Source organism: Pseudopodoces humilis, chromosome 2 (assembly GCF_049639895.1).
Source record: "Pseudopodoces humilis isolate 2021_Gansu_Grassland_sample_001 chromosome 2, ASM4963989v1, whole genome shotgun sequence".
Lineage (NCBI taxonomy): Eukaryota > Metazoa > Chordata > Aves > Passeriformes > Paridae > Pseudopodoces > Pseudopodoces humilis.
In genome coordinates, this window is record NC_142201.1 from 61,083,188 (window position 1) to 61,100,090 (window position 16,903).

Sequence of the window (16,903 nt, forward strand, 5' to 3'; positions counted from 1 at the left end):
GACTCATCATATATAACAATCTATTGGGTTTGAGTTTTTCTTAATTCTTAAATATTTTCAAAGGTATTTTGTTTTGCAATATCAAATTCTGTTCATTGGGACTTTGGTTTTTATTAACAGGTATCCAGCATTTCTCATTTACATCTGAATGTATTGCCTTCTCTTACCTATTTTTCTGATCATTCTCATGCTTCCTGAGTAATTTTTAGGCTAGTAGGGAAAGATTGCCTGTTATTCTCTGCTTGTACTGTCAGTGTAGTTCTGTTTCAATGTGCTGCTGATAATTTAAGATGGATGAGTAGAAGACTTGGGGAATGGTGAAAGGAAGGAGCCACATGCAGTTCAGTCACATGGCTGATTGCATACAAATGTATTTTTACACATCTCTATATAAAAATAGATGCATATTGTGGCAGCAACATTGTAGTGTTGAGTTCTTTTAAGGACATTTATGTAATTCAGTGACCAGCATAAAGGAGGTTGTGGTTTAGTTTCTAAAGAATTAGTTAGAAAAAGGAATTGTGTTTTTTTGTAATAAAAACTCCAGAGCTGGCTGTATGCCTACAGCCTAGGAGATGAGGGTATTTACTCCCTTTTTGTCCCATTCATGCATTCCTATATCAGTGTGCTTGCATTCTTCCTTTGCAGAACATAGAAACAAGACTAAAGATTTGTTTGCCAGAAGACCTGGGCTCAGCTCTGATGGATGGTGTCGTTCTGTGCCATTTAGTAAATCACGTTCGCCCTCGGTCTGTCGGGAGTATTCATGTACCCTCACCAGCAGTAGTAAGTTCCATGTGTCTTGCTGCACTCAAATGTTTTATTGATTACTATTTCATTCCCAAATGATATTTTGGTACATAAACCATGTTAATGTTCAATGAATGATCTTTGCTGTTAGGGGCAATGTTTATATGATTGCAAATCCAGGTGTTCATTAACTTTTGGATATGATACATTTATATATATCATCTAGGTATACGTGTATATATCTACAAGCACATCTATAAATGAACAAAATTATCCTGCCTTGTCCCTGAACTAGCAACATATCAGGTATTTTCATTATGGTATTTCTGTTCAGAACAGTGTGAGATACTTTGATTACAAGTTTTTATTCTAGTACACCTTTAAGAAAGAAAACTATCCCTTCCTTTGTTGATTGAAAAAATGCGTGGTTGGCTTCAGCAGTGTGTGGCTTAGCAGTTGTTGTGTTACTAAAGCATTTAAAATACTTATTAGCATATTTGTCCTGCTGAGTTAAACCTAGAGGTGATTCCTTTTACCTGCAGACAGAACAAAAACTTGCATAGAAGTGGTTTAATATTGATTTGCCTAAATCTAAGGACCTGAAAATTTCAGGACATAAACTCAGTGTGTACTTCTTGAAATTTAAGAAAACACTATTGTGTTTTCTCTGTTTATGTCCATTTCCTGCATAGATCATCGTTCCAGATTTCTGGTAACAGTCTGGTTCTAAAGAGATTTTGTGTATTTTCAGACTATTTGTCTTTTTTCTCTGTAATCTATATTTTGGTAAAAATTTGCCATATACACCCTGATACTCAATTTTGAGAATACCATGTGCATTTTGGAGGCAATCTGTAAGAACTTCCAAGAAGACAAATTTAAGAAAAAGATATTTTCTCAGATATTCTAGTGGAATTTCTTTTGCTGTTCCTTGACTTAAAATCATTTCTATCTTTGGTAAAAATATGACATTGCCAAAATATGCAAACTTGAATTTCTGGGGGTAAAAACTTCCCATGCTGATTTTTTAAAAATAAAAATCTTGTGGTATTTTTCTGTAAAAAAAAATGCACATATTTTATTTTTTTTTTCATTTTGTTCCAACTTCATATTGATGTTATCTTCCTTTAAACAGCCTTCAAATTACTTTAGCCTGGAAAATTAGTTCTTTGAATTCCTTGCTACTACGATGAATTCTTTGTTTAAGTGGATATTCAGGAATTACCATTGTTTCACAAATGATTTTGAAAAACTAAAACAGTGAGGAGTTTGGGTTTTGGTTTTTCTATTTGGTAACATGATACTTCTGTAAGTATTTGGTGAATAGTCTTGAGGGAGACAAATTATAGAAGTGTTTGAGATTCTAAAGTAATACGACATTGATTTTGTGAAGAGACATTAATTTTGTGTATAGCTACTATAAATTGTGAGTATATAAAAAATTTAAAAGGAGTGAGCCTGTTAATTACAGTTAAGTGTGTTCTTCATGACTTCTTTTGCCATAGATGGTTCTTTTTTTTCTGTTCTACAGCCTAAACTTAGCATGGCCAAATGCAGGAGAAACGTGGAAAACTTTTTGGATGCATGTAGAAAACTGGGGATACCAGAGGTAATTTAATTAAGTCTGTCATTACTAGATGTTCAAAAATGAAAACACATTAGTTCCATGAAAGGTGAAGGATAATGTAATGAACTACAGGTTTTTAGCAATAAAGGCACAGAATTTGAAAATTGAGCTAAATAATGTGGTGTAATACTACTTCAGTGCATTTAAGAGGCTTATTTCATAGCACTTAAAAATTGCAAGTGTTGTCTCAAAAGACTAATTCACTATTATCTCTAATACCTCTTTCTTTGCTGTGGAAAATAAATAAGGAATTATGAAAATATATTATGTAAGTAGCCAAAAGCTTGCTAGTTTTTTTCACTGCACAACATAACTGCATTTTTACCTCATGCTTTTAGAATATGAACTTCATTCTTTTTCGTTTTTTCACAGTATTTCCTTTTTTTGCAATGTTAAGTACTCTATGGCACTGGTGACTAATAACAGGCTCATCTCATGTATTGAAACATTTCTGCAGTGATTTTGAAGAAAAACATTGTCTGTTAAGTATGGAAAGCATGTATGTATGTGTAAGATCCTATAATGTAGTTATAAGTGCTTCAGTAGTTGGAAACAGTGAAATTGCAGTGCTGGGCGTTTTCTGATTTTCATTTAAGGATGGTATCACTCATCATGTAATTTATTATCTTCGTAACTAATGTAATGAATACTGGAGTTGCATTGGGGTTATTTCAAAGACTCCATTATGGTTTAGAGGAACCTATTAAGAAAAAGTTAAATTTCAAATACATGACTCTCAAAAGAAGGTTAAGTGTTATATAAGGTCATTTTAAACTGAACACAGGAAAATGGCATTATGTATTTTCACTGGTGCCTACATATGACAGTATAATGAAGGCTGAGTTCTTTTTAGTCTGTTTCAAAATGCTGAAATGAGAAGATATTTTGTGTGATTTCCACCACCATCCCCTTGGGGAGCAGATGGTAATGCAAGATTTCACATTGGGAAAGAATTCTAGTTTCAATTCTTTGTTTTATCTATATTTTAGCACTTGATTTGGAGGACAGCAAAAGTGACAGATCATTTTTGCTATTTGTAGGAATTTTGAGGGGGAGACTTTCTTACATTTCCAGTGAATGGCTCATCATAAATTTAACTTGACAATTCAGTGTAATGACTGGGTCTCTTAAGTTGTAATGCTTCATTTAGTTCTTGCAGTTATGTAATTTATTATATTAGAATGATTTCACATTAAAGGTAAAATTTCACTTCAGAGAAGGTGAAAATTTCATTGTGGACTTCTAGACACGGAGTATTTGTTAAGCTGCCCCAAAATTCTTCTGATGCATCATAAATTATCAGTGAATAGAATACAGATTTTACTGGCTGGAGCCTTTTGGGAAAGAAAAGGCTAAGATCTGTTTTCAGTGCTGGTATGAGATCTTTCAGAAACTTTTTTTTTTTTAATTTTTTTTTTATTTTGGATTTCTACAAGTAAGCTCTCTGGAGACATATCTTTTTGGTATTTTTTGAATAGGCATTTCCAGATATATATATTTATTACCCTTCCTTTTTAATCCTTCCATCAAAAATACTGTTGAATTCTTTAGGATTTTTAAAAATTTTATTAAAGTTTATTTGTTGAAGAGTTGCATGGTGGCTTGGGCACAAAGCTACATCTCACCAGTCTGATTTGTAAACTAACCATCTTTATGTATCTAAATAAGCATTAACTTCTCTTGAAGGGAAAAACTCCTTCACTTAATAAATTAATTGCTTGCAATTGTAAACTTACAAAAGGTTTTAAGTACTTTGAGGATATTCTATTTGATTAGCCATCAGTAATTTGAAAATGTATATTTGCTATATTTTGTGAAAACACATGTTTTGGAACTAGCTGGTAGATGCTAGAACTTTGCTGTGTGTTGCAGGGACATGGATTAGGAATTCAAAGTTGTGTAATAGTGAGTATGACAACTGCCAAAGTTTTTAAAGAACTACAGATGGCGTGCTCGTGGTGCTTCAGATTGATGAGTTGTGCAGTGCCTTACTATCTCTGCAGAAACCAGGAAAAGGACTGCAGTGAATGACTTCTTTTTTAAAATGAGCGCCTTATGTGGGAAAGTGATGGGTTCTACTTTTGGGTCCTGGTACCTCTAGGTATTGGGCTTTTCTGTGGTATGTATGCCCATGTCTTGTTCCTGAGAATTGACTTGAAATTCTGCTGCATGAGTTTGAAAAGGATTTAAAATGATCATAATTCATGTTGCATTGTTTTCATTTTTTAAGGAATAGAATACATGCTGTTTCTTGAACTTGACAGGTTTGGAGTAATTTCCTGTTTAGTCATGTAAAAAGAAAAATAAGAAAATATCTAAGTAATTGTTGTGTTGTGCTGATGCGCATGGTCTCTTACTTCTGTGGTTTTCAGCATTCAGTTCTTGGATCTAAATTACTTTCCCAGAATGATCCTGGGAAATTTCTTACAGATGTAGAACAATGCAGCTGCTATATAAATGTGTCATGCTGAGTATCAGGAGTTGGCATCTTGACCAAAGAACTGCAGATATGTAATTCAGGAGCATCAGTGTCTCTTTGTAATAAGTGGTATGTAGATGACTCTGAAAGCCATTACCTGCCAGGTGAGAATTCCAATACAGTGGGGGACATGTTGAAATCGATTTCTGTTAACCGGCACAGGATGCTCCTGATTGCATGCAGAAGGAACGCTGAATCCCATGCAAAAGGGAGGTTTGAAGTCTGATCCTTAATAAGAAACTAAATAGCAATGCTCTGGCTGCACTAGGAGACTGTCAAAACTGAGAATTGTAGGACAATCAAGTTGTGTCCAGTTTTGCCACTAGGTTTTGCTGTAGCACCTCATCAGCAAACCTCTTAGATCACATTTTGAGACAAAGCAACATTTTTTTTGATGTGAGAGAGGAATGTTGTCAGGTAAGTATCTGAAAGCATGAAGATTCAGAAAACGTCTGCTGTGACCCTCAGGAGTTGTATGACAAAAAGGTGCAATCTTTGTCTCTTAGAAAATGGCTAAAGAAGGCTTTATTTTACATTGTTAAGTAAAAGCCATCAAATTACCCAATTTCCTCTATAGTAGCGACAGTGACAAACGTTCCTACTTCTTGGCTGATACAGATTGAATAAGCAAGGGGCAGTAGCTGTGTGGCAAGCAGGGCTGAGGTCCTGCTGCATTTTTCAGTGACATGTAGTACTTGGCTGGTGCCATTCACTGGACTTACATTGTTAATGTCACATGAACCCACAAATAATACCACCCTCACTGTGTACTCAGTTCATCCATGTTGCACCCACCCTCTCATACTTTGTGGGTTTGAAAAATAAAGCTGGGTTTTTTTACTTCTTATTCACATGGGTGTATGGCCCCCAAAGTGTCAAATGTAATGGTTCTATTGCAGTTTTATTGTTCCTAGTGACATTTCATCCCAGAGATACTAAAAATTATCTGAAGAGTGAATTATCATCACATTACCTTGTATGTGAAGTTATGGGAGTATTTTGTTTACAACTGTTCTTTCATAAAACAATAACAATATATGTAAATAAAGGCAAAAGTGTTCATACAGAGTTCTTCAACTTGTTATTGCCAAATCAGTATTCATACTAGGAGCAAGGATGTAGACTTTCCTATTTTAACCTGAAAATTAATAACTTAATTAAACTTGAGCTTTTATTCTTGGTAGCTGTTATTCTTGGTAACCCATATTACAGGGTAGTACGCAATTTCAGTAGTGTTAACCAATGCTCCTTTCAAAAATTAAAAGTAATTGATTTGTGGTGGGCTGAGTGATACTTTTCTACAAGTAAGATTTAGACCAAAACAAAGCTGTACATGCAATATGTATGCATATTTTGAAAGACAAAATGTACAAGTTTTGATCTGCATGTTTTCTGGTTCTCAGTTATGAGCAAATAAAGGGTATCAGAAGTAGGATCTTCTAAGCATTTTTTCAGAAAGAAAATTAAGTGTTCTCAATGTCTGTGAAATTTGCTTTTTACAAAGACAGGAATGAATTTTTATGGTATGCAGCTTACACTAGTATCTTAATAGATTAGGCACTTGAGCATATTTTGACCCTTTATGGAGTCAGATCAGAGGAATACCTTTTATCTTTTTAAAAAGGAAAGAAAGACTTTCCCCAGATAACATACCGTGTTGATCTTCATACAGTTAAAAAAAAAAAAAGATAGACTGAAGTTATAATGATTAGTACTAGAATGGTAATTTCTATTTATAAAAAGTAGTGATAAAATGAAACCTTTCATTTTATCCAAATCTTCCATTAGGTTTACCAAGTGTCTATGTTCCAGCACATCAGCAGTGATGCAGCATGATTTCGCGGGACAAAAAATATCTTTGATAGCAATGAGGGACTCCTGCCATATATCTTTAATTTTCAGTCATTTACATTGTGCAAACATATCGAGCAGAAAAGAGGATAGCAATAAGGAATGGCTTTTTGGATCTCAAGTCATCATACAAAGATGCAGACTACAAAAGGTTTAGCTGTGCCCCTTCTGAGCAACTTTGGAGTCCTGCAAATGGGGCTTAACTGTGTTTCAACCTCTCCTCTGATAATGAGATCCACTGTGTGGCAATGTCAGAATTATTCTAAAAATCAGTGTGACTTGAGTTAATGTAGGAATTGCAAATTAAGTGAAACAATAATAAAGAAAAATGGAACAGGAAGCTTTTGTATTCTAAGAGTAACAAAACAAAGTAAAGGAGGCAGCCAGCCAGTGACTGTAAAGTGTTTTACCTTCTATCCACCTGTTAGTTGTTGAGCTGGTAATCATGTTTTTCAGTTTAATGCAAGGCATATTATCATTGCCACTTACCCTTGTTTTCTAATCACTTCACATAAGTTACTTCTCCATAGTTTCATCATGAGACATCCATGGAGTTGCAGTAAGTTTTATCAGGTATGGCTCCTTTCTCCACCTTTTCCCTCCGCACTCAGTAATGGACATTGGTTGGCGTACGGTATGGACTTAAATGGTTCAATACACTCAAGTACAGCTCTGAAAGCAGAGCTCTGAGGTTTCTTTCATTTGTGTTTTGAGTGTAGTGCTTATGCACTACAGATTTCTTTCTTTAATGCACTTCTACAAACTTATTCTTGACTTTTTTACCAGTGTAAATCCAAGGAGATCAGTTCTGAAATGCTGTCTCTTTTCAGTCACTGCAGGGGCATGCAGAATGAGGGTGGTTTGTGCACACAAACAGCTGGTTATGCTTTTGCTGTCCTGTTTCTGTCTTACTATGTTTATTCTGTGTGCATGATTTACAGCTGTATGATTTAATCATACAGTTTCATAGACATAAAATGTCAGTCCATAAATGTAATGATTAAATAGGTGTATCTTTGTAGCTCTTACTAGCAATAATGTCAGTCCCCTAAATGAGAGGGGCAGTGTTTGTCATAGATGGGCAGATGGGCGATTATCTTTGAGACTTTGTGTGGGGGTCATGTGCTTTTTCACTATTTCATGATGTCACGTTTTAGTTTTGTGTTTTTATTGCACAATATCAGTGCAATAAGTGGGAATACTTCTACCGTTACAGAAGACTTATATATTTTTTTATCTACAGTTACCTGTTATCTTTTTAGTTTAGAAATCTAAAATACATAAAATATAAATATTTTATAAGGTTGTGAATACAATACCAAATTATTGATCGTCACAGAACACAAAAAAAAAAGCCATTCCTAAGGCTTCCCCAAGTTTCACTGAATTTAACTAAAACACATCATGGCAGTTTCTGTAGAAAGTTTCTTCTGCATGTGTTGGCTGTTTTTGTACGCTTTGGCTTCTCCTTACGCTGCTTAGGATATTAATCTTGGGTTAGCAACTTCATCAGTATCTGAAGTCAACCTATTACCAGCTCTCAGTCTCTAAACTCTGAAATTACTCCCTTCTCCATTTGACTGCAATAGGGACTGTTGGCATTGTTTTGGGGAATTTTTGGACAAAAATTTTAAAGTCCTTGCTATAAAGTTCTGGCATTTTCTTTTTAAGTATAAGTTAAACATATCTTAGATATTTACTTATGGTATGCATTTGCAGTAAGTAGGAATTGAGTCTTGGATGTTGTTCCAAAATTAATCCAACATTTACTGGGTTTATTGGTGTCTTTGGTATAAATGCAATATATTATGTAGTTGGTAATCACAGATAGTTTGCATTGAAACTTGTTTCTGTGGTAAGCAGCTTGTGGATGTAGGTGTTCTCGAATAGAGTACTAGTTCTATCCCCTTTTTAAACAAGATCAAGATCAGCATGTTTTGTGCTGTGAGTTTTCATACTCTAAAAAATAACAGAATTGCATTGAAGTTTATTATCACATTAGAGTTTTGAGCTAAAAAATTCTGAAAATTTACTGCAAAAAAGTGGTGTTTCTAGGCAGGTTGGTTCCCTGCTCCTGCATTTGCTGGCCTAAGTAACTAAATTTTGCAGCTTTTGACTCCTGGTAAAGCTAGAACCAGTCATGGTAAGCAAAAAAAAAAAAAAAAAAAAAAAAAAAAAAAGAAAGAAAGTGTCACTCTTTAATTGTGTATGAATGACAGTTTTGACTTTCAGTTTCACTAGCCACTTTTCAGGATAGAAAGACATTTTAAATATTTTGAAGTTTAATTTATTTCAAACTGGATCTTGAAACTTTCCACTAAAAGAAAACAGACATTGAACTTCCGTGTCTTGGTTTATTTGGTGTACTGTCAGTTCATTAAGGAAGTGAGACTGAAAAGCTTCCACAGGAACAGTATTCTCTCAAACTCTTACTGCATATAATTTTTTTCAGTAAGTATTCATTATCTCAGTAAGGCCTTATTTGCAATGTAAAATGGTGTATCTTAGATTGCATTTCAAAAGTACTAGTGTTGCTTGTTTGATTTAAATATTAAATACTGTGTGAACATACTGATATTGTTACATATTATACTTCATATTGTATGGCTAGTCTAGAGTAAGTTGCCACATCAAGTCATTGGTACTTTCCAAAAAAGGTATGGGAATCTAACCTGCTAATAATTTTAAAAATGCTATCGAAGGAATTTAGTGTCCAATTCTTCAGTTTAGAAACTTTATTAAAATTAAGTATAGTTAGTGCTACAGTGACTTTCTAAGTTTCTATCCCAGGGTATCCTTTGAGGTGATATTTGAATACCAAGTTTTAGATTATTGTATTAGAGAATTTTGCATACTTCTAATGATTTGTGTAAGTACTTTTTCTTGAGACTTCATATTGCTGCTGCTTGTGCTTTTAACAGCTTTCTAACCCACTGTTTGCTATTTTATACATTAGTTTTTTCAGCTAGTTCCATTTAAGCATTTGACTGAGGTCCAGATGGACAAAGGTGGTGCGCAGGCCTCATTGGAACAAGCGGATCACACGCGCTTCCTCACCCTTGTGAACTTGGGCATAATTTTGGAAGGATTAGAAAGCCTGAGTTCTTCTATCTTAACATTCTGATGTTATATGATAGATTCAGTGTTTAGAGGAAATAAAAGAAAGCTGGGATATCTAGGGACTAAGGCAATACTAGGAAGAAGCTATTCCTACATGTTTATGCTAGAATATTGTGATAATTTATCAGTATCTTTCTATTTTTGTATTTTTAATTTTTTGCACTCTTTTTCTGTTCTAATGGCTGCCCTTCGGGATAGGCTGACCTCTGCTCTCCGTATGACATCCTGCAGTCGGATATTCGTCACATTCGAAAGACTGTTGACACTCTGCTCGCCCTCGGGGAGAAACCCCCACAACCAACTTCTACTTTTCGCTCCTGGGATCTAATAGGCTTTTGTCTTTTCCATATACTTTTTATAGTCTTGATGTATATAACTTATCACTGGAATTTGCTAACAGCATAACCTGTTCGCATGTGCGCACAAACTTTCTGCTTTGTCTCTGACAAATTACAGGTACTTAATTTCCTTCCTTTGCCTTACAAACTTCTCCCTTTGCCTTGCTTCCCTTCCTTGTAATATCTTTATTAATCTCTTGAAACAGGAGAGAGGAGTAGCATCTTGAAGGGCAACTCCCATGTCTTCTATCCCCTCCAGCTGTAGCTTAAGAACTTATGTACCTCTTTATTTATAGTTTTTCTTTCATGTTGCCTAGACTACTCACTAAATGTGTTAAAGCAGTGAAGCTCCTCTTATTCCACTTTAGGGTGTAGGCTAGATGTGTATCGCAAGCTAAATAGAACTAAGCCTCTTACTTTTTGTAAAAATCAAAGAATGCTGCAGATATTGAAGCAGTTTCAGGTGGCACTTCCAGCAGGTGTTGGTATTTTCTGAGTGGGTGCCAATTATCTCTGCACATACTGTGTTAAGAGCACTTAGAGAACTATCTTTCAAATTGCTGTGATTTTTTTTTAATTCTTATATATTAACAAGAGTACTGTAACTTTAAAGATTATTGTTCATCTCTGCTGTTCTGATTAAATTCCATACTAGAGTAGTTATGTTTTCCTATGATAGAATAATCTTTTTCTTCTGTCACACAAAACAATGTTGAACTCCTTTTAAGCACTTGCTACATTAGACCCCAAAGGCAACTGTAAATTAGCAGTGGGTGTGAGCAAGCCATAGAATCCAAGGGACTTTAGAATGTTTCAAGATGAAGATCATTCAGTAGAATGAGACAGTTTGGGAATAACCTATTAGATTCCTTTACCTGCCATTCTTTTCTGTGGCATCAAGCAAGTCCCATCATTATCTTCTCTGTTTCATCACCTGTGAAAATGCAGATACTGTTTGTTTGTTTGATTGTTTGTTTGTTCGTTTGTGTAACCAATGGAGCAAAGACAATGTGGCTAGGAAAACATCCTCTGGGAAGACTAGCTTTGCCATCCTAGGAGGTTTTAGAGAGCAGCTTAGACATAATTAGCCAGGAGCTATTTTGGTATGCTTGAACTCTGCCTATGTTTAGACTGCTGGACCGATAACCTCCATTTCCCTTCCAGTTCTATGTTCTGTTCATCTACTCTAAAACTTAAAATAAGACAATTTTTGGGTCTTCTCCTTATTGACATAAAATATACAAATGAAAATTGATTGAAAAATACAAACTCTTGAGTATAAACCTACATTGGCCTAGACGCTGTTGCCTAAATTTGTAACTCATTCTCAGGCTGGCTAACCAAAGGATCTCAGTTTTGTGTCTTGGAAGTACATGCATTCATTTTCCCCTGTCTAGTATATAATAAAATCAGCTATAGACTTTTAGACTATAACTACGATAAGAATTTGTATGTTACTGATTATTCTGGCCATACAGTTATTATTTAATGCTGCTCTATAAATATCTCCACTCCACAGATAGTTGTAAAATTTTAGCAAAAAAATTTTAAATGCAGTTCTGTTCCTGGTTTGTATGGCTTAAATATATAGACAGATACATATATAGACAGATAGAGATTACAAATAGTAAATGTATTATTAGATACATTTATATCTTTTATATATTAGAGACATTAGTTATTTTACAATGGAAAAATTAATTTCAGATGATTGATAAATCAAAAATTTTAAAGGGTTTGGTGTCTGGCAGCTTCCAGTGCATACATATAACAACTTCATTGTGAACAGTGTCATCTGTGACCAGGCGAGAGTTCAGTGAGTGGTTCAAAGCTTTTTATTGTGTTTTTATTATGTAACTATAGACTTGTACCCTCATCCTGCACAGGCCTGTCTTCTGTGTGCCTAATATCAGCAATTCCAACACCGGACACTTGTTTACTCAGTCACAGCTTGACATTTAAGCTTCCACTTTGAGCAGATCTTTGTTTTGATTTTTGTTGTCTTGTTCTAATTATTTTGCTTTTGTGATGAAACTGAGTGACATACGGCTTGAAAGAGTTCAGAATCTGTTAATATGTTTCTCTATAATCCAGTGCTGGCATTTGAGACAGAAATGATATCTTCTGTAGGGCTGGGATTTTGCTATTGCTCTCATAACTGGTAAACAGGGCTCCTGGCAATGCTTTTTTGTTGTGCCCTCCTTTTGTAGTGCTGAACTACATGTATGAGTACATCTTTTCAAATTAGAAAATCATGTTGAGAAAGGTTTTGCCACCATCCTATAATACATGTCTGTCTCATTGTCTAATAGCATGTCTGATTATCCACTCTACCCAATAGTCTGGAGGGCGGTAAGAGGAGTAATCAGTGTGGTTTGCATTTTCAGTGTGCAGAAATGGAAGTTCATGTCTTCAATGGTTTTGAATGCTTTATCAGAGTAGACACTGGGCTAGAAACTGAACTACTGTTGTGCCAGTGTAGAGCAAGCAAACATCCCCCAGTCACAATGATACTTAACTCTCAAACTTGTCTGAAGTCCTAACTTTGTATATGCTTACCATGCAAACAAAGTCATTACTTAGGGACCGTTTTCTGTGTGTTCTCAGCTATGACAAAGTGTAGCATTATGTGCTGGTTTTGGTAGTTAGAGATAGTGAAGCCATCTTGAAACAGATGGTGAAAAAAAACAAAACATACTTGGCTCATGACAAGCTACCATACATGAAGCTTATCCAGTTTGGTATTTTTGGGGGGTTGTAATTGATTACACTTCCAAATATTTACAAATCTTACAGAGAAAGAAATACTGACATTACATTTTCTAAGTCTGAATATAATAAAGTTTCTCAAAATATACTTCAAACGTAATGAAAATATGAAAAATATGTCTTTCCAGCTCTGAAGTCACTAATTCTTACACTAAATGGGGAATTGGAAACTAAAACATCATTAATCTACTCTAACTGGTTCTTTGCTAAATTCAGTCTTGTTTCTGTGCTGCTGTTCTGTGGCTGTAGTACTTGTGAACCAGTTCAACTCTTTGATGGTTCCTCACCTTTGAGGAGATGTCAATGTTGAGATATCCAGTTAGATATAATTGGTACTTACTTCTCATAGCCAGTCACATAATTGATTGCCTTGAGTTTAAAAAAAAAACAGTGCACTGTAGTTCACCCCTATCTTCATTAAAAACATTAATTATATTTGCTCCTCTGTTTCTTTTCCCATTCATTTTTTTTTTTCATTGCAGTGATCATCAGAGATTTTCAAACCATGATTTCCTAATAAATTGGTTTCCAATCTCTACTGTGCCCATCATATTAATTAATTACTCTAATGTCCTGTGGAGGTCATCTCATCCATACTGCAGTAAAATAATAAATACAGCTTGTAGTGGATATTCTTGCAGGAAAAATGTGTTTGCATTGGATAAGCAGTGGCATTTTGATGTGAGGATTTAGCTTGCTTTTTCCTTGATCCAGAAAAAACAGGTATTTTCAAATGCAGTGTAATGCAGTGTAGTAGTCTTTCATATGCCTCTTGTAAATTAACAAGTTTTTATGGCTGAAAGATGTATATATATCCCATTGTGCTCCTAGTAGGTGTTCTGAAAGTTAAACTTTATCTGAGTGGGGACTGAATTAGATCTGAGCAAATACTCAATACAGTTTTCTACTCAGTATACATTAATAAGTTACCAAAGAACTGCCATGTCATTGTTTTTCACAAAAATGTTTCTTCTGTAACTAAAAAAAAACCAACAAAAAATGCAATCATACATGCAGATTGAGGAAAAAAATGGTACAGCTGGTTTTGTGAACCTTTGCCATTTCCTTCATTTCTAGAACACAAGCTGTATTATGCAGAAAGAGCAGTAGAAAAATACTGTAAGGTAATGACCTATTCTGCTTTGATGATACAAAACACTCATCACTTTCTCAGAATTTAATATGTAAGTTTATGGTATAATTGGTATTTCCCTTGTAAGATTATATTTTCTTTTACTGTTTCATGTGTGTCTTGTCTATATTAAGATTGCTGTTCCTTGTAGTTTCAGGTTACCATTTTCTAAGCATGTTAAAATAAAACTGAGGGATTTTGTAAAATATGTGATCTACTTTTAAAATTTATGGCTAAAGGTCATAATTTATTGAAGAATCCAAAGCCCATCATCAGCAATTACAGTTTTGCAAATATTTCCAGTTTATTGAATGTGCATAAGATACACCTATCTAGATGTCTAACTGGCTATGGCTCCAAATACACAATTTTGCAGCTGCAGTATAGTCTCATTTACTGTGCTTTTTTATCTCTCTTTTCATTTGTTCACTTGAACTTGAGTTGTACTTGAAACAGTAGTTCAGGGCATATACAAACATCAACAGTAATAGTGGAAAATGAAAAATAAATATAAAAGGACAACATTTTAAATTGCCTTAGATATATGAACATGTAAATATTTGCTATAGCTTTCTTTTCCAACTCTTTAGAAAGAAAATTGGCCTTGACCAAAAAAGATGCAGAGGTTGACTATACTGGACATAAGTTTGCTTAAGTGTAATGCCCTGGAATTTCCTTTATTGACATCCCACTTCAAAATAGTTGGAAATTAAGGGCATTACATGGACTTAGGTTTTTTTAATTTGTGCTTTGAGAAATTGCACATTCCAGTATTTATTTTTCTGTTAGTATTTTTCCCCTGTAGATCTGAAATCTCATATTCTACAAATAAAAGGAAGAAAGAGGAAGGCTCTTGCTGAATCATGAGATTCCATTTCTCTGTATTTTTACTAACAAATACAGATAGCTGGCCCCTGCTCTTATCATGACGTGGCAATTTTACTGCTTACCAATGGACCAATATTATGGCAGCAATGTCTTTTTTATACTTACTGTATCTGAACTGTCAAGCTGCCTGCCCTTCATAAACTAATTCAAACAGCTGTCTTGCCTTTGAAGTCATCTAGTGTCAAAGAAAATAGATATATATGTGAAGTGTGTCACATATTCTTGAGAGATTAGTGTCATTGTGTATTCCTGGCTTTCTTCTATCCTAAATCAAACATTTCGTTCCAGGATTAGAAACTTGCTCTGGCAAGCACATGCACCACGTGCACGTTTGTGGGTACACCTGTGGTACTGTCTCTTTGTGCTGCTTTGTGATTCAGCCTCCTGCTGCTGCCTCCTTTTTGTGGGCTTCTTAAGGTTTTTTCCTTCTGGTGGAGTTTATTCTTTTGCTTCATAATGAGTTTAAAAACATCTTTATCCATTCAAAATGGCTATGTGTCTGTAGAAGGTGGTTTGCTTGCAACAAGTAATTTAAGTTCCTTTGTTTTCTTAGAGAGAAAAGAAGGTAGTAAAAATATATTAGATCTTCATTTTTGTAGTGGATAGAGACTAGAGAGATTGGTGCTGCTATGAGAGGAGTGACAGCCCTTCCCACCACAATTGTTTTAGGCTGGTCTGTAGAGTTAGTATCCATTTCTTCTATCTGTTCTTTTGGGGTTTGTTCAATGATGGTTTCAACGTGGTTGTTTTTAGAGAGAGAATTCGTATTTCTACAGAGAAGTGTTATGGGTTTGAATCTATTGTAATTGGGACAGAGATTTTATTAAATGTGGGGAGAAGTGGGTGAAATTGAGTCTCCTCAGGGTCAGGGGCAAGTTCTCCTCTTGTTTGGTCAGGCATTTGTTTCAAAGTGCTAGGATTTAAGGAGAGCTTTGAGATCTCTATGGTGTACAGCTTCACATCTCTACTGTTGGTGGTTTCCAGAGAACAGTTGTATCTGGTGAGGGAATGCGGCAAAGCATGGAAAAGCTGGGACAAGAGCTGAACTCAAGTACAGCAGAGATACCTGGGATGTTACTGCTGTTACAGAAAGCTGTTGTTTTGCTTTGGATTCCACCCTTGGCAAGATTTGACTTTTCTTAGTCTCAGAAGTAAATATGTAACTCAAAACCTCTGATTTAAAAAGTATTTGGGACATGATTGATGAAAGCCATTTACAGAGCTTTTGAGATAGTGTTTAGGGCTTACATAGAACTGATTTGTGACACATTAAGAGAAGTTTGTCATTTTTAGGTGATGGTTATCAATCTCAGGTTTGGAAAATTCATTATAGCCATGTGTTTAGCTGCAAAATTATAAAATATTAGCCAAGTTCCACATGCTTCATAAGAGAAGGAGTCAAGTGTATATGTTTTGAGCACTAGCATAGAATGATACATAAAAAAGTTACGTGGTGGGAAACTTTTCACTCCTACAACACAGTTGAATGGTCTTATTTTTTCCTGATTGGAGTTTGCATCTTGTAAATGCAGCAGGTGGAGAGAGATTTCTTCATACAAACTAAACTACTAGGCTGAATTTAAAATAATGAGATAGGGTTTGCCTTTAAAAACAGAAAAAAAAACATATTGGATGGGGTTTTTATAGGAAATGGGCCATGCATTCCCTTATGCTTTCAGTGCAAAGTGTTTATAAACAACTGCAAAAATCCTAGCAAGAGAGCATGACAGAACAGCTCAGTGAGTGCTACAAGGTGCCACAAAAACGGTGGGTTTGGAATTTAAATTTTTCATAAGTAAACATCCTTAACTGTAGTGGTTTAAGCAAATCTGACTTCAATAGCAAAGTGCAGAGTATTTTCCAACATAAATATCTAGCAAGGTATGTTCTGAGGGTTGGGTTTTTGGGTTCGGTCCATATCCTTCAGCCATGGAATGCCAGTCCCTTAG

At 35.0% G+C, this 16,903-nt stretch overlaps 1 protein-coding gene across 8 annotated transcripts in view; it reads left to right on the plus strand.

The window, feature by feature from the left end:
- Positions 1-16,903, plus strand: part of LRCH1 (leucine rich repeats and calponin homology domain containing 1) — a 112,748-nt gene that overhangs the window by 90,411 nt on the left and 5,434 nt on the right. For 4 of the 8 annotated variants that reach the window (XR_015771891.1, XR_015771892.1, XR_015771893.1 and 1 more), the window contains 3 exons: positions 649-786; positions 2,282-2,359; positions 10,026-10,283. Coding sequence is in view for 4 of the 8 variants with exons in the window: in XM_088051649.1 (XP_087907775.1) it covers positions 649-786; positions 2,282-2,359; positions 14,012-14,044 (249 nt within the window). In the remaining 4 variants the exon portion in view is untranslated. Of the gene's footprint in view, positions 1-648; positions 787-2,281; positions 2,360-10,025; positions 10,284-14,011; positions 14,059-16,903 lie in introns of all 8 variants that reach the window. The other 4 variants (XM_014249733.2, XM_088051650.1, XM_088051648.1 and 1 more) reach the window with 2 other exon arrangements.